This window comes from Thunnus thynnus, chromosome 8, assembly GCF_963924715.1.
Source record: "Thunnus thynnus chromosome 8, fThuThy2.1, whole genome shotgun sequence".
Lineage (NCBI taxonomy): Eukaryota > Metazoa > Chordata > Actinopteri > Scombriformes > Scombridae > Thunnus > Thunnus thynnus.
In genome coordinates, this window is record NC_089524.1 from 8,843,697 (window position 1) to 8,867,324 (window position 23,628).

The following is a 23,628-nucleotide window of genomic DNA, read 5'->3' on the forward strand; positions in this document are numbered from 1 at the left end:
TAGCATTGCTCCACTAAAATTCTCAGATGGTTTAAATTTAAAAAAAAACGTTTAAAGTAAAGGTAAAGATAAAGGGTGAATTTCAAATATTTCCCCCAAAAAGCAAATAATAGAGAAGATTTCAAGAAATGACCACAGATTTGTGTCACAGAACTTTGGTTTTCTTCTTTCTTTCTTACCTTTCCTACTTTGAAGGGGGCCTAACTGCACTTAACTGTATATAAACTTGGTCAAATTAGTTACACGTTGACCACCTACAATGGTAAAATGCATCAGTTTTAACAATCTACAGTAATCTATAACAAAATAAACAATAATATGTAAAAATATATTAGTCACTGGGCTCAATTTTCTGCTGAATGAATTACTTTTACTTGCATTTTCTTATTTTTTAAAGGTTTACTTTAATTTCGCTGATAATTCTTCTGTATATTCACTATCACGCTACTTTTAGTAGGGTTCAAATGCAGGACCATTATTTGTAATGGTCACACAACAATTAAAATGCCTTTGAACTGTTGTTTTTTTTCAAATCTGCACATGTTATTTTGCTTTCATTCATCCGTGCAATGCAAGATAACATGGGGATTAAAACATGACACACTCCATTGGAAAAATCTACATATTAGCTTACAAAATCTTTTTGAGGATCACATTTATGCATCCCCAGAGAGAGAGAAAATAGTTTTTTTTTTTAGCCCAGTAGTTTTGTCAAACTTTTTGGCTCGTTGCAACCCCCAAAAACAAGATATGCATGCTGATGTATGTGAGCCTGTGAGGAATAGTAAAATCAGACATTTGACAATGACTTTTCTTTAATTCTTTGACTTATTCTACTGTGGCTTTGGCTTCGCTTTCACATAATTTCAAGGCACTTTTGCATGTGTGTGGGCGTGCGATATGTGTGTAAATCCTATCTTTTTATATGAAATGCAATCCTGATGTGCCACTGGGAGGGGAAATCGTGTTAGATCAGGTCTTTCACACATGAGTAGTGAGACTCAAGTCATCGCTCATCCCGAATGACTTCCACCTGACAACCATGTGGGTTTTAAGCCTGTTTTCTTTTGTTCATTAAAGCCTCTGTAACCTAAGATGTGTGAATCTGATTATGCTGTATCAAAAACAGTCCCTGAACACCAAAACGACAATGTGTATGGTCTTTGTACTTACCAACAAAGGCCTTTCTCTCTCTCTCTCTCTCTCTCATTCACCAACGTAGTGGCAATGGCTGTGTGTGTGTGCGTGTGTGTGTGTGTGTGTATGTGTGTGTGACATGTAGATGGCACACCTGCCACTTCAAAGCAATAGCCAGATGTGAAAGCACAGAGACTGGCTACACAGGGACCCACAGTGGGAGGTACCCACACAGTTCAGTAGCATTATTCACACATAATTATACATGCAGAAACATAATGGCTGAAGCGCATTACAGTGTTGTAAATCATGCACCAGCCCCATGTCTTCACCTGTGGTCACACTTTGATGGTCCAACCCGCAGCCTCCATTTTGCATCTCTCTATGAATGAGCATTTGTTTTAAGTAGTGCTCAAACTGGCAGGTAAAAGATTAGTGTCTACTTTTCTTTGTTGCTGCCCTATAGGTGAAATATCAATAAATTAGAGTCATATTTCACTTTGCTGGAATACTTTCAATAGGTGGTCAATAGTTGGTCTCTTGTAATTGTAGTTAGAGTAAATTCCTTGCATTCATTTTGAAGCGTTTTAGCAATATTTCAGGTATCTTAGGTTCCAGAGGTAAAAGATCATTTTAAATGACCGGCAGCTGGAATATTTAGAATGACGTGACTGAAAAACGTGATTTATTGGACACTATATATGAATATAAATAGTGTGTTTAGAAGAAGGAGAATTTTTAACCCAAAAAGTGACACTTAATCATTCAATTAATTGTACAGCAGCAAAATGGAAATGCATATTGTAGAAAAAATACTCCAATAGTGTAAAAATAACTCCACTACAACTTTTTAGCCATGTCAAACTAAGCTGTAGATATAATTTTTAGTCGGTATTCAAACCTGTATGTACACACTTGTATTCTTACAGACTAGGTCAATCTGTTATGGACTGTTTCTGTACACAAGGGCGCTTCAGCCGCATCTTTATTATTTTGGAAATAAATGTAGAGTATTGGATTGATGCACTGAATTGAGGGAAAGGACACGGAGACAACCTCCTGCTTTGCCTGCTGTATTTGTTGCTTATTGCTTGTCATTATTTATGTTTCCTCCCTCTGTGATGTCCAGCATTCAGCCTGCTCCTTGCTCCATTTTTGAGCAAGGTCCTCTTACAAGGGAGGGTTAATTAGGATTACAGGGACCTTGTTTTCCCAACGGACCATCTTCTCTCTACCTTCTGACCAACACCCACCCCTACCCGCCTCTGCTCACTTGCCACAGTCACGTATTCCTTTTTTAATACCACAAACCACTTCCCATTTCAGGGTTGATAAATCTGCAAAACTATTCCTCTCAGGAGCCACTGAAGTGTGTGTGTGTGTGTGTGGTATGTGTTTGGAGTGTTTTTCTTATCCATTAATGCTTAATATCATTGGCAGAGGGCACAGCTCTCCATTTTCTCTCCTACAGAATTGAAGTGTTGGAACATCTATGATTAAAGTGTTTAAATGACTACATCTTCATGTTCCTCGTGCCGCTCGTGTGCATCCTAACTTAGGACAACCACTTCTGTGATATCATGTTAGGTGAGCACACACGTCCTAAAATGGGTTTCATGTTTGGCTCTGAAACGCTACGTGCAAGTGTTTCACTTAAATGTAAATGTGCTCTATATTTGGAGGGTGTGTGTGAGCTTGATCATTTTGATGCATACGATTTTATTTATAGCAGACTAAAACAACAGGGTTTTAATATTCCATAGTTCCTGTGCTTTATAACACTGTCAGGCCCGGGGTCTTATGCATTCAAGTGAAGGGAATCAGACAGGTAGAAAACTGGAGAGAGAGGAATGACATGTAACACACACACACACACACACACATGTAATCTCACACAAACATCCGCATGTACACGCGCACACAATCAGTCACGCACACATGCGCAGACACACTTTTCTTGTTTCAGTGATTCTTTGGCTGGCATTTCCTGGGGTTGCTCTCCCTGCGTGAGCTTTTCACACCTCCTCTCCCTCCCTGGCTGTAAGCAACACTGATCTGATGGGCAGAGAGGGAGAGAGAGAGAGAGAGAGAGAGAGAGAGACAAACAGAGAGAGAGAGTGCAATCAGGCAGATAGTTGGTCAGAGGAAGCCAAGCAAAGAGTGGTAGTCAGACAAAGAGACAGACTGTGTGGGAGTGGTGGTGGGACCTGAATTTTTATTTTACCCAAAGCAACCGTCTTCAGTCAAACATCAAACCAGGATCAATCCAGTGGAAGAGAAAGAAAGGTAAAGTTCAAATGAAGGATGCTAGTGTTCTTGAGTACCGTTGGCATCTTCCGCATTTGTTATCCTCACGACTTGACATGATCTTTACCTTGTCAGTTAGAATTACATTATATAATTTAAAGAGCAAATTAACACCAGCTAAAAATTGTTTTTGCTGACTTACAGTGATTCAAATTCTCACTTTGCAGCAGTGATGTAGAAGTGTACTTTAGGGTACGGTCAATACACCGTGACATCATGGCTGGGCATGGTTGCAGATGCAACAAACCAGATCTAAGACCACAGCCAGCCTCTGTGATGTTGGGTGTGCTCAGAGTTAAAGGGCCTCACAGGTCCAAAATACTGGATCTGATCCGTAACCGACCAGTAGAAAATCTACCCAAACTCAACACGCATGATTTATTTTTCAATTCAGATGGGGAGAAAACCAATCTGAATAGACAGTTGAACAAGACAGTTAACATCACGTTCCCAAACAGAGTGAGGACACCGACAGTGTTAGCAGCATGATTCACCACCAATTAACAAACAGCTGCAGTTGAAAAGGGCAACAACACATGTCAATTTTTCTTCACTTCACAGTTCAGCCTCTCAGTTTCACCTCAAAAAACACTGTGATGCACCACATGATCAGAGCTGACAGCAGGCCCACTCTGATCCACACGGGTATTACACATACACACGCACACACACAGGCTGGAGACCCACAGCAATACAACGGGACCTGGGTCTCATATATGGATTTGAGTGGACCTGTAAAGACCTCTAAGGGGTCCAACAGACTTTACAATTTCAACCAGAGAGGGCAGTGAAGAACTGCTTTTCAACCTTATTCTATAAAGTATTTTCATACTGTTATAATGTTGGATGTCGATGTTAAACATGGTCAAAGTTCTAAAACTTGAGGTTAACGAATGTAAAATGCTCCCTGCAAGACTAAACCCAGAGCTTCAGCCTGTTCTAAACACTTCCTTTGTGATGGTGACTCTACTTCCTCCTCATGATAACATCAGATTGTTTGTGCACGCTCACAAACAGCCATCTGTTCCATAGCCTTTGTTGCTATGGTTGCTCCGTGGTTGTTCACATTGTCCACTCACATATTTCAGAAAAGTTTCAGGCTAGAACATGATGTATGATGATGATTGATCTATTTGAGAAGTTTCCATTTCAAGTAAAGAACAAGAAAAAGAAATGAAATCCGATTACTACGGTTTGTTTATGTAGCATCCAGAGCAATCTGGCCAATCAGAACATAGTGGACTCATCAGGAAGGGGGTCTTAAAGAGACAGGATCTTTCAGACAGAGGCTGAACTGAAGGGCTGCATTATAAGCAAATATGGTAATAAGGAGTTTATTGAACTGTAAATCATGCAAAGTTATTCCAGTAGAGGCCCAGAGTACAAATATAGACCTGTAAATGACATGATACGTCCCCTTTAAAAATCCGTTCATGACCGTTCATGGTTGACCGTTGGTAACTAACACTATTCATTGCTTAAAGGCCAGTCCCTCCTCTGATTATTCCAGAAAAATGAAAATGTGAAATACATGACTTTTAGTTATTGAGAGATTTTTTTGAAGAAAATCCCTCTCAGACAACACAAGATGTACAGGCTTTCATGAACCTGGTATGAGTTGAATCACTGTAGTGTCATATCAATCAGAGATAAAGAACAGCGAAATTTGCATGTTTGGAAATGAAAATGTCACAAAATATTAAAATGAAGCTTGCAGCAGCATTCTGCACAGCAGTAGGCCTGCTACAAGACATACAAACAGAATAGAAACAGAAAAAAAGATTAAATATTTGATGGACATTAACGGTTGAAAAAATGGCTAAGTGATTTACAAAGACTGTGCTGAGACTAAGGTGGATAGCAGTAAGATTAAAAGATTACTCTGGAGAAAGTGAAAGAGAAAGATAATTGAAATGGCATGCTGCCAAGGCATCCCAAGTCTGCAGTATATAAGGCAGCTGTAAAAAAAAAAAAATAACTATGTAGACTAGCAGATCAGTGGCTTGTTGACAGAAAAGACACAGGTACAGACATCCATGCAGATTGACATAAAAGGGATTGAGAGGTTTGAAGTCTGGAAATATGAAAGTTAAAAAAGGTTAGTTATCATAAGGCAAACATGGTGAGTGGTGAGCGCACACACACACACACATGCATGTACGCACGCATTGGACACATTCTCACACATTTCCAAATGTACGCATACATGCGCCCACCCGTGCACGCACACACATACACACACAGGCTGAGACATCCAGAGCATCCTCTGTGTGCCAGTCTCTTCCTCCAGGGTGAGTTAGTGGTGCTTTTAAGTGCCGACTTCAAAGAGGCCTGTATGGGTGTATAAATAGGCTTTAGGGCTGAAAAAGTTTTAGTTGTCATGAGTTTGATACCCAGTCGGTTAGACAAGGTCATGCATTGACTCAGTGACTTCTCTTTAACCCCCCCCCCCCCCTCCTCTCACACACACATAAATACATGAGCAAACACACACACAAGAGTACATGGACACAGGAAATCATGTGTATACACAGGCAGGCACCATCTGCACACAGACTTTTAAACACTATATACAGTACAAGCAATGAACACATGCACCCAAACACATTTGAACATATTCACTATGCACACACAAACAAACAGCCTGAAATCAAAATTACTAGCAGCTGTTATGCCATTTTCCAATTAGCCAAAATATTATTGCCAAATAATGATTTTTTTTGTTAGCACTGATGTCCAGCTGGGTAACGGGTAGCAGGTGACTGGTCGTTATATGTCTTCGAGATGGCCGAGGAGGTAAAATGAGGAGTGGGCAATGCATTATAAGAGCCAGGGTTTGGAGTACCACACATGGTACTTCAATCACATTCAGTGATTGAGCCAGTCTCTCATACTGTGCGTCATCATTCCAGCTCTAGGTCTCTATAATACGCCCTGACATGACTATGTTCCTGTATATTTTCTCTCTGGTGATGCACTGTGGTTACAGCCTCATTTACTGTAATGGCTTAGCAACTCATCTGTGTCCCGTGATGTCTTTAAATCAGTTTTGCCAAATCTTTCCTTCTCACTCATTCTAATTCATCCCAATTCTGTGAATGACAAGCTGAAAATGTGATTTGCTAAATTGTGTAAGAACATCAAAGCTGTATTAATGCATATTTTTTATATGATAAACGAATCACAATTACTATCTTTGATGTGAAATTGGGTCATTTGTAGTTACAGTGATATAAGAAGAACAAGAAGTTACAGGAATTCTGCAGTTCTACACAGCTTTATAGTTGCTTTTACCTCATTGTTTTGGTTTTATAATGGAGCCTTGCAGTAGTTCAGGCAAGCACAGAAGTCATTTTATAGTCACATGTTCCAAACACCCTCCAATCATGTATGCCCACGACCTATTTCTTGCAACAGGTGGTACATATAAACATTTAGGGCTGATTCAATTTGCGTACAATAATGCTGAGCTGCATCCTCGCAGTTACACTGCTGCCTGCTTTCAGAAATTCACCTCTTTCCGCCTCTCCAGCCTCTTCCTGTTTTAGCACTTAGTTGTTCTTGAATTTTGAGTCTTTCTTTGTGTGTTCATGTCCATCAAGTAATGCTTTGCCAGGAGGCTGTGTGAGCTCAGGGACAGTCTGTGTCAAGCTTGATCAGATTTGTACTGGAACATCACATGAGCAGAGCCACACAGCCAAAGTAAAATGCATATTGTTGCAATAAATGGTTAAAGCCTTGATGTGAGCATCCTGACTGAAGCGCATTTATGGTCTGGTTGAGTCTCACTGCTCTGAACAACCCAATTTCCAGCTGCATCACCAAACAACAAAAAAAGAGCTTGTTGGCCGATGGGGAAGAGCCAGAGACTTTTTCCACAGGGGCTGATGGAGACCAAAGCAGAAAACAAAAACAAAAGTGAATTTTGGACTTGATATTCATTAGATGTCCAGTTTATCTGTTTCTGCTGGATGTGGAGTGTGCAACCCATTAACCATAACAGCTTTATTAGGTGAGAATCTGTCAAGGCCAAAAATCATTGTGCAGCTTTAAATTCAGACCACAGCATTGCAGCATGTCTTGCAGCATTAATACGAATGTTGCAAGACAAAAGAGGAGCTTGTATTTGTTTGTTTGTTTGTTTGTTTGTTTGTTTGTTTGTTTGTATGTTTTACAAATTACAAAATAAAGAATGAGATTTTTACAAGCTACCACCTGTAGATTTACAGTCAAGTTGAATAAATTGTAAGATTTTTCACTATTATGGCTTAGCATTATATTTAGGCTTCCTCTTCATTGTAAATGCAGCATCATATGTGTATTGCATATATTTAATTATATCTAGGATTAAAAACAACACAAGAAAAAAGAGTAAATATCTTAGAATGTGATCAAACACAGGGACGTAGTCTTAAATTATGTAAATTATTAGGAATGGTGGGGAAAAAAAGATGTAATTATCTTTAAAGCTGTATTGTTTGTGACTTCCCAAACCACAAGTCATTTAACATTGTGTCGATAAAATATCAACACCACAAAGACAACTGAGAATGTTTTCTTTGTTGTTAATTAAATTTAGAATCATAACTACTGGTTACTCATTACAACTGTCCCTTAAAGTGAATCCCTGAATACGTTTATCTGAACAAGACATAGCATTTTGAGATGGACAGTATTTGCATGTAATTGTGCAAAAAGATAAATAGATTCTTCTTTCTGTCCAATTGACAGAACTGCAGGAATAAAATCACAGAACTTCTCATATTACAACTAATGTTTCAGTGCGGGTGTCCTGCTCTCATTTACTCCCTGCAGCTGCTGTACAAGAAGCTGAATACATGACAAGGAAATTAGGAGTCTAAAGCTGACTACTTTATCCAAGTAAAATGACAGGGATTTGTGACCACTGCTGCAGAGAATGCCAATCAGCTGTAAAAAGCTTTGCTAGCATGAGCTCATAGCTTGACCAATTACAGTGAAATTTAATGGGTTTAGCACCAGTGTCCATGTTTTGGCCACAACAGTGTAGGAAACAGGTCTTCCAGTGGAGAAAAAAGTTTGAAACCAATTAAATGAGAGAATTATCCTTCTTCCTGCTCTCTCCCCCATCCTAATGTCTTCCCTTCTCTGTGCAGACTGTGACCAATAAGATAAGAAAGAAATACCAGCAGCCTTCTGTGATGGAAAGAAAAACAGAAAGGATCAGAGAGTGAAAGAAAAAGAAAACAGATAAAAAGCAAAAAAAAAAAAAAAAGAAGACAAAGGCAAAGAGAGCGGTTGAATAAAAGCATGTGAGATGAAGATAAAGACGATGATTTGCAAAAGATAAAGGCTGGCTGCCATCCTGTAATTTTGTTCTATTCATTCACACATGTTTGTGAGAGATGGTGAAAGTAATGATAAAAGACAAAGTGTAAATACTCTGACTGAGACACACAAATCTCAGGTAGAAGGTTAGGGAAAGAGGATAAATGGCATTGGCCTTATTTTTTCATTAAGTGCAGTACAGTGCAGTAAAGAAACCATTTTTTCCCCCTCCTCTCTGCCAATTTTCCCCCCTAAAATGTGTTCTTGGCAAGGTGGAAAGGTCTGTGAAACAGCATCCATGTCCATGTCAGAGTAAAACTTTTCACTTTTGAAAGGTTTCATTGTAACTCCAATTAAACTGTATTTGGACCATGTCACACTGATATTCTCCACTCCAACCAATGATTTCCTCTTCTTCCTCTTCCATCTTCTCTTCTCTTCTCTTCTCTTCTCTTCTCTTCTCTTCTCTTCTCTTCTCTTCTCTTCTCTCTTCTTCTCTCCTCTTCTCTTACCCCAGGCTCATCACTGTACAAAGTGAACAGCAGGAGCCCCAGTGGCACCGGCCCCATCGTATCTGGGCCTGGGCATCGCTATACAGCGTGGCATCTCTCCGTAGCAAGCAGAAGGGGAGATTACACTGTGCTCACATCAAAGGAGGTTTGTCTAACTTGGGTCTGGCGTTGTGCTGGTAGAGCGAGTCCTTGGAGCAGTCTTGCCGTTCTTATCTCTCCCCCACAGACTCTTTCTGCTTTCTGCTGCAACACAACTGGCTGCCGGTAACACTAACACATGCAGGCACGGCTCTGCACGGTCAAATGTGCACACAGACAAACACTAGTGCACATTTTCCTCTATGGAAACACACACAAACCAACACACACACACAAAGACACACACAACATTGAGGCAGCTCTTTTTTTCTTCTTCTGATATTAGCAGAATTTGTTCTGCTGAGTGAGTCTCTCTTTCTCTCTCCCTCCTCCAGCCTCTGTTGAGAGCTGAATCAGGTTCAGTGAATATTTGAAATGGATTAAATGGTTATCCCTGGACAGATGCTTACAAAAAGAACCCACTGCACTTGAATTTGATGTTAAATATTTAACCACTTAAGGTGTACTTATAGCTAGCTGTTCAACCAAATCATCACCAAACTGAGACACACTTACATGGAACACATAGACAAACTGTTTTTTGACTGATGATCATTGATTGTATTTATTTATTGGGACATTGTACTGCACCGCAGTTAGCTCAAAGCTAATTTACATCCGCAGTCCCACACAATCAAAACATACAACAGCACAACAAACAGTACAAAGCAAAAAACACACAGAACACACCAAACAAAATACAAAGCCACACACAACAGCACATCACATACACCCACAATATTAATTAGAAATTAATAATGTAAACTTGTCGATTAAAAGCAAGACTACCTGTGCTAATGAGAAGACCATAGATGAAGTGGTCACAGAGCTGATTGGTCTTTAGTAGATTTTTTAATTTGGCCTTGATTGTATTGATTGAACTGCTCTGAACTGTTCTTCATATCCTCAGGTAGAGAATACCACTGAGTTGTGGCTTTCACAGAGAAAGCTGACTGCCCAAATGCAGTGCGACGAAATAGTATGGTACAATCTTGTATAGAGGATATTCTGGAGAATCTAATAGAACTTACTACCTTATTTCTCATATGATTTAAACTTCATGAATGACAACTTGGCACAGCAACAATTTAAAGGTGACGTATTATACTCCTTTTCATCTAGTTAATAGGTGTCTGAGGTCCCCAAAACATGTCTTTGAAGTTTTTTGCTGAAAATACCACTGAGATTATGCATTCCAGCATGTCTCTATACCCCTCTGTTTCAGTCCTGTTCTCAATGGGCTATTACTGTGTCTATGCAAATGAACTGCTGCTCCCGAAGCCCCACTCCAGAGCTGGTTGTGGCTTTCCGGCCATGATACAATATGAGATTATGTGACCGCAACAGGAGAGACAATTGACAGTATTCATATTCATACTGGAACTGCAACAGAGCTACAGTAGTGTCAGTAAGTTTATCTGTGGACCAGAATGGACGTATTAGCCTCAGCCTGATTTTACACACACTGCCACAACCAGCCACTACAGCTTTATGGTCTGAGCAAGTTAGCTGCTGGGTGCTAATCAAAGTTACACAACATTGCCAAGCAAAGGAATTCCTGCAGTTTGACCATTTCTTTTTCACACATGTATCGTTACCTTCATGGCATGTCTATCAAGTACATTTACATAATGTTACAGCGATAACACACAAATGCCAGCGAGGATCATGGAGCAGAACAGAACTTAACAACAAGGCTAGCTGGGCTAGCACTGCAATTCAAAGTTCCACAAAAAGCAACATGAAAAAACAGTTACCACCATCCAACCTATTACTGTCATTATTTAGTTGGCTTCAAATGAGGCTTAACTTTCACACATTTTCTCTGACTGTCCCTCAGTATTACTTTAGTTCAACATCGCTATCCATATTAGCCATGCAATATGCTAATGCAAAGTTCAACAGGCTAACCTGCTAAATAAATAATAAAACAGTATAAAACATGGTGAAACTTGCAGCTTCCAAGTTTGAGGTCGGGTAACGCACAGCATTTCACATACCTGGCAACACCTACGCCACAAGAAAAAAGGTGTAAAATATGGACAAACAGAGAAGTGATTTTTCTAGTAATATCTCTGTGTCTCCTATTGTCGGACAATATCCATCAGTGCCTAGGTCAGGCAAGACAAATATCAAACCCCCCTCAATGAAAGCCGAGGTGCAGACATTAACTACACCCTGCAGGCTTGGTACGGGTATCTCGAGACTTTGCAAGGTCCCTGGCTCAGTCTCATGGATCTCGATCAAGGGTGGTGGAGAGTTGGACGCAGCCTCCTCACACTGAGACCTTGGAAGGCCCCTCAGATGGGGGTCCATCTCCAAGCTGCTGCCAGCTGCATGGCTGCGTGATGGGTGGGTCTGACTCGGTAGAAATTCCGGCTGTGACGAGGAAAGGAGTAACGGTCCAGTGTAGGCGAAGTGATGTTGACACTACTATAAGCTCATCTCAGAACTGGCTTGTGAACAATGAGGTTTGGAAGGATGCCATAAACCTGGACTCTGTTTGATTCAAGGGGATTACACTTGCTATGATCTCCTGTGAGAGTAAAGAGGCAATCATATGTTGGACTGAATCTTTACTTGATGATTTCATAACCGACTCTGAAATAGAAATCGAGCATTTCACTGTGATAAGGAGAGATAGAAATCACAAAGGTGGAGGTGTCTGTGTTTATATCACGTCCAACATTGATTGTAACATCAGAACAGACTTAAACAATGAGCTCATCAAAGCCATGTGGTTGGATATTATTTTACCCAAAAGCAAGCCTATTTTAGTAGGGACATGTTGTCGTCCTCCTAATCAGGGCAACTTTTATGAACTGCTTGAGGAGACATGTTCAAATTGTGATGATTTTAGGCAGCGTTATTGTTACAGGGGATTTGAACATGGACGTTCTCAACAAGGACACTGCAATCTATAAAGCATTTTTTTAAATTTTGTAAAATGTTTGATCTCCACCAGTTAATTAATGAACCCACTAGAGTTACATCTACTACTCAAACAATTATAGACCTTATTTTGACCTTATTCAGTGTCAGATAGGACCAGGATTAGCAAAAAGGATTAGCAAAAGTGGAGTGGTGGAATATGGTCTTAGTGATCATTCTTTGATATATGCTACTAGAAAGATACAGAAAAATGTTTTTAAGTGCCATAATACAATGAAAATCAGGTCTCTGAAAAAACTACAGCAAAGCTTCCCTCATTGAGAGTATGAACAAAGCAGATTGGTCCACTGTATTAAATTGTGGTGATTTTGATAAAGCCTGGGTACATTTTAAATCAATTTTTTTTAAAGTAGTGGATAAGATGGCTCCAATTAAGATAATCAGAATCAAACAGAGGACAGAGCCTTAGGTAATGGATGACATTTTAAAGTTGAGCGAGTTAAGAAATTTAAGCTTTGCATTTTTAAGAAAACCAGGGATGAGTCTAGTTTTTTGCAATATAAGGGATTATGAAATGGAGTGAACAGGGCGATAAAGACAGTCATATATATATATATGTTTTTTTGTGAAAAAATAATTGAACACAGAAATGACTCATGCAAGCTGTGGAAATCTCTAAAAGAGTTAGGATATAGGAAATGACTAAAATCCAAACCCAGCAGTTTTAGTCTTGACATTAATAGTAAAGCTACATCAGTTAAAAGTGAAGTAGTGAATGTTTGAACTCATACTTTATATCAGTTGCAAACAGTCTGGTGAAGGATCTCCTTTGTCATTCAGGTCTGTATGGAGAAACACAGGTACAAAGCTTTTATTCTCAACAAGGACTTCAAGCTGACTCATTTTATTTTAACCGAGTAATGGAGAATACAGTCCTTAAGGGACTGAATGAACTGAATTACAATAAAGCAACAGGTTTAGACACTAAACTTGCCAGGTTCCTAAAGGATGCAGCAGAATGTATTATGCCTGCTGTAGCCCATTTAATCAATCTCTCTATAGAGCAAGGGGAAGTACCCACAGATCTCAAGAGTACAAGAGTCATTCCCCTCTATAAGAGGAGTAATAAGTTTGAGAAAGGACCAATTTCAATTTTAAGTGTCCCTTCCAAGGTCATCGAAAAGATCATACATGAACAGATAAATACATACTTGTTGAGTCACAACATTTTATTTGAACTACAGTCAAGTTTCAGAAAATCTCATTCCACTGAACCAAAATGTGACTTTTATATCTAATGGACCACATCAGAAAGGAAGTTGATGCAGTCAATTTCTGTGGAATAGTCATGTTAGACCTTCAAAAGGCCTTTGATACTGTAGATCATGGTATGCTGCTGTTTAAGCTAAATGCCATGGGGTTTAGCAAGTTGGCCTTAAAATGGGTCAATTCTTACCTCTCTGGAAGGACACAGATTGTGGATGTCAATGGGACATTTTCTAAAGCTAAAACTATCAGCTGTGGGGTCCCTCAAGAGAAGAATGCCTATTCAGCTGACCTTTTTTGTAGTTGTGGAAAAGTCTTTGAATGAGGAGCTTCAAATGTTGGGACTTGGCTTTCTGATAACAAGCTGTCTCTTCACCTAGGGAAAACAGAGGCCATCCTCTTTGGTTCCAGAATAAAACTAGGAAAGACCCCAGTCAAAAAATATGCTTCAAATATTGGGTGTCAGACTTTAGTTGCCCACTGCTCCTAGATAGTTAGGATGGGTATAGAATGAGTAAGGATAGGATGCAAAGTATAAATTCCTGTTATACACAGTTTACTCGGAAAATGAAGACATTCTGATTGTTACAGGATGATGAATGGATTTCTGTTAAGTGTCAACAAGCACTAAACAGTCCAAGACTGACTGATATTCCCCGTCAGGTCAGTAAATGTGAACACAGAGTTGGAACATCGAATCACAGCTGAGACTGGATAGCGAGCACTCCTTTCTGAAAAAACCTCAGGAAATCCCATTTATTGTCAATGTACTTAGGCAAGTCCTACATCCTTTCAATGGCCTAGGTCACTAGTTACTGAGATTAAAATTTCATGAGGCTGTGATTATCCTAGATGTCACATTAAATCCTCTTTGACCCCATGTTGTAAAACAATAAAACATGAAAAATTTCAAGAAGGATGAATATTTTTTGCAGGAATTGTCTCTCTCTCTCTCTATCTTAATATAATAAATATAACAATGAGTGGGGCCAATTTACATTGTGAGTGTTTTATTTAAGTAAGATTTTGAATGCAAGACTTTTACTTAAGGAGTACTTTTATATTTGGGTATTGGTACTTTTTGAGTAAAAGCAGGTCCAGCGTCAGGATGAAGTGACTGAGGAGGCTGTTAAAAATTGCAAGGGGGCAATTTTATACATAAAATGAAATTCAATGATTTAACGATGCAATAGCCTTAGAAAGACATAACAACAACAAAAGGCTACTGTTTCAAAACCAAAAAATACATTTTACTCAGAAAAGAGCGCTAAATGTTTTTTGAATTTATGAATGAATCTCTGTCAAAATCAGCAGGTGGAGGCACGTGGAAACAGCTGTTTGTGGCGCACGCGCCCCCACAAACAGCACTGTCCATGGTTCTGAAACAACAGCTAAGCGATAGACGCATGTATCACCGCAAATAACTTTGTTGTTTTTGCTTTTTTATATACAGATACACAAAGCTTAAACAGGGAGTCAAAATAACAACTGAGAAGGCTATAAGCCCCTTTAAGACCCCTGGTGGCGCCGGGCAAGAGTAAAAGGTGTCAGAAGGGTTCAACCGATGTGAGGTCACAAACCTTTTGTCGATGTTCCAACTCCGTGTTCACATTTACCGTCCTGAGAGGGAGTATCAGTTAGTCTTGGACTGTTAAGTGCTTGTTGACACTTGCAGAAATCCATTCATCATCCTGTTAGAATGAGAATTTCTTTATTTTCCAAGAACATTTTATATAACAAGAATTTATACTCTGCATCCTATCCTTACCCATTCTATTATATTGTTATACAGCATACCCATCCTAAGTATTTAGGAGCAGTGGGCAGCCACAGTCGATGACAGCCGATAGTTGAAGCAGGTGCACTGCACTTCATGCTCCGGGGGAGAAAGGCTGGTCTGTTGTGCTGGCTCCCTGTTTATTATCCAGTGCGCACGAATTAATCAAAATGTGTGAATGAATTTTATCTCGCGCGCATGCTATGGCATTATACTGTATATTCTTTTGCCCATGTTCCCTTAGGGGCTCCGTAGTTGAGACATCGGTGGATCAAGAGGAAAAGTGAAGGGATCACCAAAGCAATTAGGATGCATCATCTGGGAACCATGAATATCTGTAGTATTATCCAATCTGTCCAGTGGATGTTGGAACATTTCAGTCTGGTACGAACAGAACAACATACTCTCCCTACAGCTATGCCTCAAGCATGGCTGGTGAAAATTACATTTTCTTCAAGTGTCCTCAGACAACATTTTTAATCATGCATGTATTTTGTTTTACACTTTAAATCAAATGTGTGTGTGTGTGTGTGTGTGTGTGTGTGTGTGTGTGTGTGTGTGTGTGTGTGTGTGTGTGTGTGTGTGAGAGAGAGAGAGAGAGAGAGAGAGAGAGAGAGATGCAGACAGAGATAGAGTGTACGTGCTTCATTATGTCCTAGACTGTACTCAACTGCAGTCACAGACATTAATCGATCTTGTCATGAACAATGGAACCAATCTGACTGCTCCAAAAGTATGAACCCCACCCATAGCACACAGTACAGTCTGGTTTTTACTATTTATTACTTTGAAATAAAAAAAATACACATCCCATGCATTGCCCTGAATTATTTTTTGTAAACAACACACTGGTCTGGAACAGCTGGAATAATTACCATTGCTTATACACCATGATGAAATACATTCATGATGAAAGGGCCACTTAATCATTATATTTGGTAAAATAAAGGCAGAGAAGGCAAGTATCAGAGTTACAAGGTTCTAAGACAACAGCCAGTCTAATTTTGAAAGTAATTAATGGGGTATCAGTGAATCATTAACCCAGTTCAGCCTCGTGGACCAACAGTGTAACAGTAGAGTCCCCTCTATACACCACACTAGACACACAGTGACCCCTCGTGGTGAGATGCTCATATTACAGTCTTAAAAAAAAGTGAGCCAGTGCTGTATGTATTTATTTGTTGTTACCTATAATGTAATGAGGGACGTGCTGCATGAATTGGGTTTGCATAAATACACAAATATATCCATAGACCCTTTTGATTGGGATTAAAAAGTCTGCACTGGGAGCAAAAATAACCTTCAGTCTTATTAGTGCATGCATATGTGTATTATGAATCACATTTTTGTAATTTCCTCTATTTGTAATCAACGATTAACTGTTACTCCATTTAAATGACATTCATTCACAAATGTCAGCCCTCTGCCTTCAAATACAGTTTGTCCTTGGCTTCATTTCAACATCTCTGTGCTGTTTTGATTCCAAAAGTCACTGCCTGGGCCGAACGCAAACACAACAGAACAAACTTTCACCTTAAACCAGCTTCATCTCTTAGCTCCTGCATGAACCTCTGCAACCATGGACAAATCCATCTGTACATTATTACTGCTATTATCCCAGCTATCCATTCAGATACTGTGTGTGTATGGTGAGGGTTTTTCACTGGCACCCATTGAACTTAATCCTATCCCCTGTAATGACAAAGCAGTGGAGAAGCTGTCTCGTCTGGCTGTCACTTACATCAATGAGGATCGTGCTGAGGGGTATAAGTTTGCCCTCAACCGCATAGCAAATGTCCACCTGCATGCTCAGGTAAGTAGAGAGACAAATGCTTGGCAGGAAATGCTGCCTTCAGGTTGTTTTAATGTTCTGTCAGTGGGTGATTTGTTCATGTTTAAAAAGGGAAGTGAGGTGGAAAGGTTATTTTCCCTTCTTTTGTTGCTGATAGACCAAAAATCCCTGTAAAACAGAGTCACACACTGATAGATTTAACCAGCCGTGGTCAATTTTCATGTCAGTGGGAGCCCATTTTATAAGATTTGTTGTTATAAATGGCTGTGCACAGTGAAACATCAGTTCTAATCAGAAAATCATCCTCTTAAATTGTCACAATGTGCTGACTTTCACTCTGAGTAAATGATAATGAAGTTAAACTCTGTTTCTCAAGGACTCCTTGTAGTCCACAATCCCCAGTTTTAGAACCACTGGACTAAACCAGAGATATGAAAAATAGTGGCATTTATATAAAAGACTAAAAACAATAAATATTTGTTGTGTGCACTTTGTTGTGAATGACTGCCATGTCATCAGTACATGTCGCTTATAATAAACGACATTATACGAATAACATTAAAATCGAAGCACATAATTTTATGTCATGAAATGAGAAGACATCTCTTTTCACGCCTCATGAATAAAGGCCTTTACGACTGAAGTGACTGTTAATAAAGTCCAGGTCATTTCAGAGCAGGACCGCAGGGACAGACCTTACACAACAGGCTTTATGAACTTCATGCTGTCAGCTGCTGAAGGCTATTGTCCAACTGCGGTCAGGTTTTAACGGGCTCAGTTCAACTTCATGACCTGGAAGGCTGCCGTTACACCTGCTCAAAGTGTTGACATTTGTTTTCAGTGTTACTGCTCGAATCAATATTGTAGGGATTTACACAGAGCAGCTCCTAAATGGTTCCTTAAAGATGTAACTGAACAAATGAAGGTACTTGAGAGAAGACTTCTCATACATCTGAGCCTTGGATATTCACTTACATTTGAGTAACGCTGCTATTTTGCTCATAAACAAAAATACAAAACATGATACTGACGATAATGATACTAGAAAATCTGACCACACAACAATGTTTGTACCTCCTCTTTCCTATTACTTGTGTTTGTGCATATCAGGGCCCAGCAGGCAATGTATATTATCTGGACCTGGATGTCCTGGAGACCAAGTGTCACATAGGCAGCCCAAAACCATGGAAACGCTGTGACATCAGACCATTCATGGAAACAGTAGGACACACACACATCTACAAACAAACACAAGTGTTTGTACTTAGACTATCATTTGTCAGGACTCTCACTGACATAATGCATTCCCTAGCCCCAAATCTTACACTTACTTACTTGACGCTTAACCTAAAACTAATTCTATCTTTAAACCTAAAAAGAACACAAATAGAAGAACAAGAATAGAAGAACACACAAATAGCCTTTTCTGCGTGGCCAAAACGTCCTTACACTGAATATATACACTAACTTTGGCCCTCACAAATAGAGATAAGATAAGATAGAAGTACACACACACACACACACAATAATAGAGTACTCACAATAATGCAGCCTCATCAATACTTTTATATGGACATAAAGTTTTAGTTATGTCACATGCTGCAAAATCCTGACAACCAAAGATCTATTCTGTTTTATTGTTTTTAGCAAATCTCTGGCAACTGCAACACCACCATTCTTCACACACCAAAGGGCTACACCTACTTGTACAGCTACGACTGCACGCTAGTACCAGGTAACGTTAAACAGTTATTATTAGGAGTTTTACACTGATATTCAGTCATATATTAGTTTTGTGATGAAGCACAGAGTGGTAGTTCTGATGGTACAGTGTGAGCTCAAGAAGTTTTGTGTGATTAAATCAAGTAAAACTGAGCAATATGATATCATAGAGTGATGTGACACTGAACAATATGGGTTGTACCACATTGTGGTGTGTGACATACTGTATGGATTTGTTTCTTTTTTTAAAATTTCTATTAATTACATTCACACTTTGCCAACAAAGATACACACGTAACATGAATTGCAATGTACAGAGTAAGAAAATCTATAAATGGGTGAGACAAACCTCATCAGCCATCAAATAATTGGAAAGCTCAAACTACCACTGTGAGCAAGTTGTCAAAACAGTGGATCTGCAGTGGATAGATAGTGGATGATCATGGCCACAAATAGTGCAAGGTCAATACATACTTTATTATGTGAACTCCAACTGCCATGTCTACTTGTACCTAATAAATAAACTCTAAGATTTAGTGATATATCAAAGTGCATGCAGGGATAAAATATTTACAACATATTTCCAAAAATGGTTCTGTTTCTTAAAGAATTTATGTAGCATCTCACTGATATTGCAAGTGAAAGGGTGCTGATTTCAATTCCTCACCAAAGGGGAAAAACATCAGAGGAAGAAAATATCTAGTCAAAAAAAATTCAACCACAAATATTTGTGGTAATAACATCATTCAGCATGCAAGACCCATCAACAAGTAATTGAAAAAGAAAAATCTAAAAGATTTTCTAAAAGATCTAAAAGATTTTTGTGGCAAATTTTATTCATCACACACAGATGTATCTAATAACATTAGTCGCGGCTTACTGGCACACTTAAATGGAACTGAGCCTTCATTAATGTAATTATGACATTATGTCGAGTCAAAATGACAAATCAAATTAAACTGAAACACAGCTTTGAGTGTAGGGTTTTTTGAGGCTTTATCAAATCAATAACAACAGAGATTCCAAAACATAATTCTGCTTTTACTGTAAGTTTAAGGCCAATACTTTACATTACGTAATATTTAATTAGTTGTGATTTCAATACAAATGTTTACTTAATCATCTACATTATCACCCTCTGGTCCCTGCAGATCCCCCAGAGAAGCTCGAGAAGATCTGTCCAACCTGCCCCTACTTGCTTTCTGTAGACAGCCAAGAGGCCATAGCTGCTGCTCAGATCACTCTGGCAACCTATAAGAGACAGTCCAAACTGGCCGCAGGTCTTGGGTTGAAGAAGATCACCAGAGCTGCAGCACAAGTATGACTAGATATAGAGTTATTAACTTTGATGGGAGCTACAACGCTCTGGGGTTGATTTCATTACACAACAATGTGCTGAATGTAATGGTTATCAGGAAATTACACTTAGAAAAATCTCAGGGTGTACATGAGCAGACAGCACGGTGCACCTTTGGGCTTCTGTGAACCAGATGAGTACTATTACTACTACACAATAACCATAATGATACAAGAGTCTAGCAAGGTTGCAAAGTATTACTGGAAGCACTTTGGACCTTACTGTCAGGCCAGGCTTTTGTTTTGGGAGGAAATGAGAAATTGAACAGTTTGCTTGGGGACCAAAGCTCAGCATATTGCTCCTCTTTGTGTACAATAGTCCACCTAAGGTAACTATTTTGGGTTCTAAAAGCAGGATAATAACTATTACATTACAGCTCAACACCATACCAGCTTTCTGAATCTGCATGTATCTGTGTGTTTGTGTGTTTATATGTGTAATTTGCCCTTTTCTTACTATATTTCTTTTTATATTTCAGACTGTGCCAGTGAAAGGCACCTTTGTGGAGTACACAGTCCAAGAGTGTCCAGAGGGAGTGACAGCAAGAGGCATGTGCCAGCCACAGACACTGACATCCGACACAGAGGTATTCAACACATAGAGTCCAGGGAATTATATTCAAAATTTGACATTACCTCAAGACATTAAACATACTATATTAGACATAAAATTCACAGTTGCATATCACTTTAATCTTGACTTTGATACATGAAAACGTCTCTTCTATTAACAAAAAAGGGAAGTTATCAAACCACATTGTCTGAAACAGTTCCATTAATAACAAACATTGATTACTATGCTGACAATCTGACACTTCAATGGAACATTTATGACGCTAATTAATGTTGTTCCAAAACCTTAAATATACATCGATCAACCAGCATCTCATTTAATATCACTGCATCAGTTCCTGTAAGTGTTACTTGATGACATGACAGATTAATTTCTAGTTTTACAACTAACTCCGCTAAAAGGCTGCAGTAATTGATTCTCTTTTAAAAAGAAGCCTGTCATTTCCTCTCCCGCTTTTGTTTATATGCTTTTTTTTTTTTACCCTCCCTGCTCTATCCTGTTCCATCTTTGTCCTTGCAATGACCCAGTAGCCCAAAAAGAATTAACACAATATATCATATTCTCTCCTCAGACTGCAGGTTTCTGTGCAGGATCTGTGCATGGAAACATAAACATCAATCCTGACGTTCAGGTGTCCTGTGAGATGTTCAAAGTACAGGTACAGGGAGTAATTAAAATGTTTTCCAGTTTATCTCAGAGCGAGTTCAACCAGAGGATTGTCATAATTTCTGAAATCCAGAAAAGCAAATTACAACAAATACGTATTATTAAAATGTCAAGACTGAAAATGAAAGGCATAAAAAATCAAACAACAAAAAATTCAGAGCATATTACTACATTCAATTCATAATGATTTATACAATATCTGCAGACTTCACTGTTTTCTTGTTCCTCTTAAAAGATGCAGGGATTTAATTATATAGACAGACACTTTCAACTAAATTTGGCTCTTGTTGAATTTACCAAATAAAATAGCATTGTCTTTCATAATCTGTAAACTATGACAGAAGAGTAAATTTAGTGCACTCAGTACAGAACAGGAAAAGTGTTGCAAAGAGGTTTAACAATTAAAGCAGAAAAAAAAACTATGAACACCCCCAAAAAAAGAAGGTTCAAGTGCACTGAAAGATGTCAGTAGGTGAGTAAAGAGGAAAAACTTCAGTAAAATGTAATGTTAAGTGCCAATCACTTCAAACTGTAGCACTGCAGTTAGGAATGTAATAACCCGCTGCCCGAACGACATTTGATTAATGTTTTATGCTTTGATTTGTTTCAGATTTTTACTGAAGCAACCATTAAAAAAGATAATTTAACTTTCTGAATGAATGTCACTGGCCATATAATTATTCTGTCATATTTTACACATCATTCTTGTGTCTTCAAATGTGTGTTGTGCTTGTGTGTGTTTAAACGTATGTGTGAGATTTAAAATTGTATGGTACTGTACTATACCACATGCGGTACTATAATTATGTTGTCTTCTCACTCCTCTCTCGAGCTGTGGTGTGTAATGTAATATTGCATGACTGAAACTCTTTTGTCCACAATTGAGAGTGAGGGTAAAACATTCGTTTTGTGTGATCTCGTCTGTCACTCTTCAGAATGTGGACATCTTCAGACCAGTGCAACCACAGGGTCAAGACCTCCCCTTAGATCCCGCCATCCCGACCGTACCGCCTCTGATCGTTGACCCAGGAAATGATCAGCAGCCTGCTACCTCTGAGCCCTCACCGTCCTCTGCTGCACCACTTGACCCAACACACATTCCCCCTGCGCCCTTTAACCCCCCAGGTTGTGCTAAGCCCTCTAACCCCCTCTTCTCATCTTCCAGTGAGTCTGATGAAGGTATAATAGGCATTCAACAGCGACCACCAGGTGCTGGGCCATTTGTCTCATCCTCTGAAGAGGTTGTTGGCCTTGTGGCACTACGTCCGCCCTTTAACTTCCGCTACCAGAAGCGTGACCGCAAGAAACGGCAGGCGTTGATGGAGACCTCATCCTCTCACAACCCCATATTCCTTGCTGATTTCCCCAGTGGGACATCTCCTTTCCGCTCCTGTCCTGGTCCTGCTCGATACACCACAGTTTAAGGGGCTAGTTTGTTCTTGTTTGGTGTATCTGATGAGATTCGATGGATTAACTGGTCCGCTCCCTCGCAATGGCACTTAAGTGTTCACCTTTAACAATTTGTGCTAATGAGAGGAATGCTATTTCCTCTTACAAATTACCTCATTGCTACTACTATAATAGTATTCCCAGAACAGCTGGTGCTTAAACCTGGATAGTATTGAGAATGGTTTCAAATGCTTGGACAGTTTGAGTAAATCCTGTTTGGAATGTCACATACTTGAATATGAACTTAAGCCAAAAATCTGACATTACTCACAATACCTATTTTGGTGGAATAAAGCAATAACACTTATAATTAAGTGTCAATTGAATTTTTCTTCTAACTTGCACTGTAACAAATTTCCCTGTAAAATTACAGTAAACTGTTGGCAGCTGTAGTTGCCAGCATTTTACCATTTTTTTTACAGTGTCACTACTGTAATTTACTTTAACAGTAAAGTGCTGTAAAATTTATTACAGTATTCTGCTGTTGAATGTGAGGTTTACAGTTTGATACTGTAGCTAGGCCTGCAGTAACATATTGTATTTTTACAATATGTTATTTTTATGAACTAAAGATAGTTAATAGTAAAGATTACTATTGTAATCTTTATGAACAGTTTCTTACTGTAAATGTTACAACAACTCAAAAGTTTTTTTCTTATTCATATTAATAAAACAACTATAAATTGCAGAAATACACTGTAAATAACAACGTGTCTTCAATCTTAATGGTCCA

The 23,628-nt window shown here is 39.0% G+C and overlaps 1 protein-coding gene across 1 annotated transcript; it reads left to right on the forward strand.

Annotated features, from left to right (window-relative positions):
* The first annotated feature begins 16,843 nt into the window (after positions 1-16,843).
* On the forward strand, positions 16,844-23,604 carry si:ch211-262h13.5 (uncharacterized protein LOC571127 homolog). Its single transcript, XM_067596361.1, has 7 exons — positions 16,844-17,149; positions 18,239-18,349; positions 18,776-18,863; positions 20,002-20,168; positions 20,686-20,793; positions 21,352-21,438; positions 22,382-23,604. Exons 1-7 carry the CDS (start codon positions 16,916-16,918, stop codon positions 22,868-22,870), a joined length of 1,284 nt encoding a protein of 427 aa, XP_067452462.1. The 5' UTR covers positions 16,844-16,915; the 3' UTR covers positions 22,871-23,604.
* The last annotated feature ends 24 nt before the right edge of the window (positions 23,605-23,628 follow it).

What these genes read in the sequence shown, in the direction of transcription:
- si:ch211-262h13.5 (XM_067596361.1), top strand. Translation starts at nt 16,916, where the DNA reads ATGGACAAATCCATCTGTACATTATTACTGCTATTATCCCAGCTATCC. An exon ending in CGACTGCACGCTAGTACCAG is followed by an intron (nt 18,864 to 20,001) that starts GTAACGTTAAAC and finishes TGGTCCCTGCAG; the next exon opens with ATCCCCCAGAGAAGCTCGAG. An exon ending in CACTGACATCCGACACAGAG is followed by an intron (nt 20,794 to 21,351) that starts GTATTCAACACA and finishes TTCTCTCCTCAG; the next exon opens with ACTGCAGGTTTCTGTGCAGG.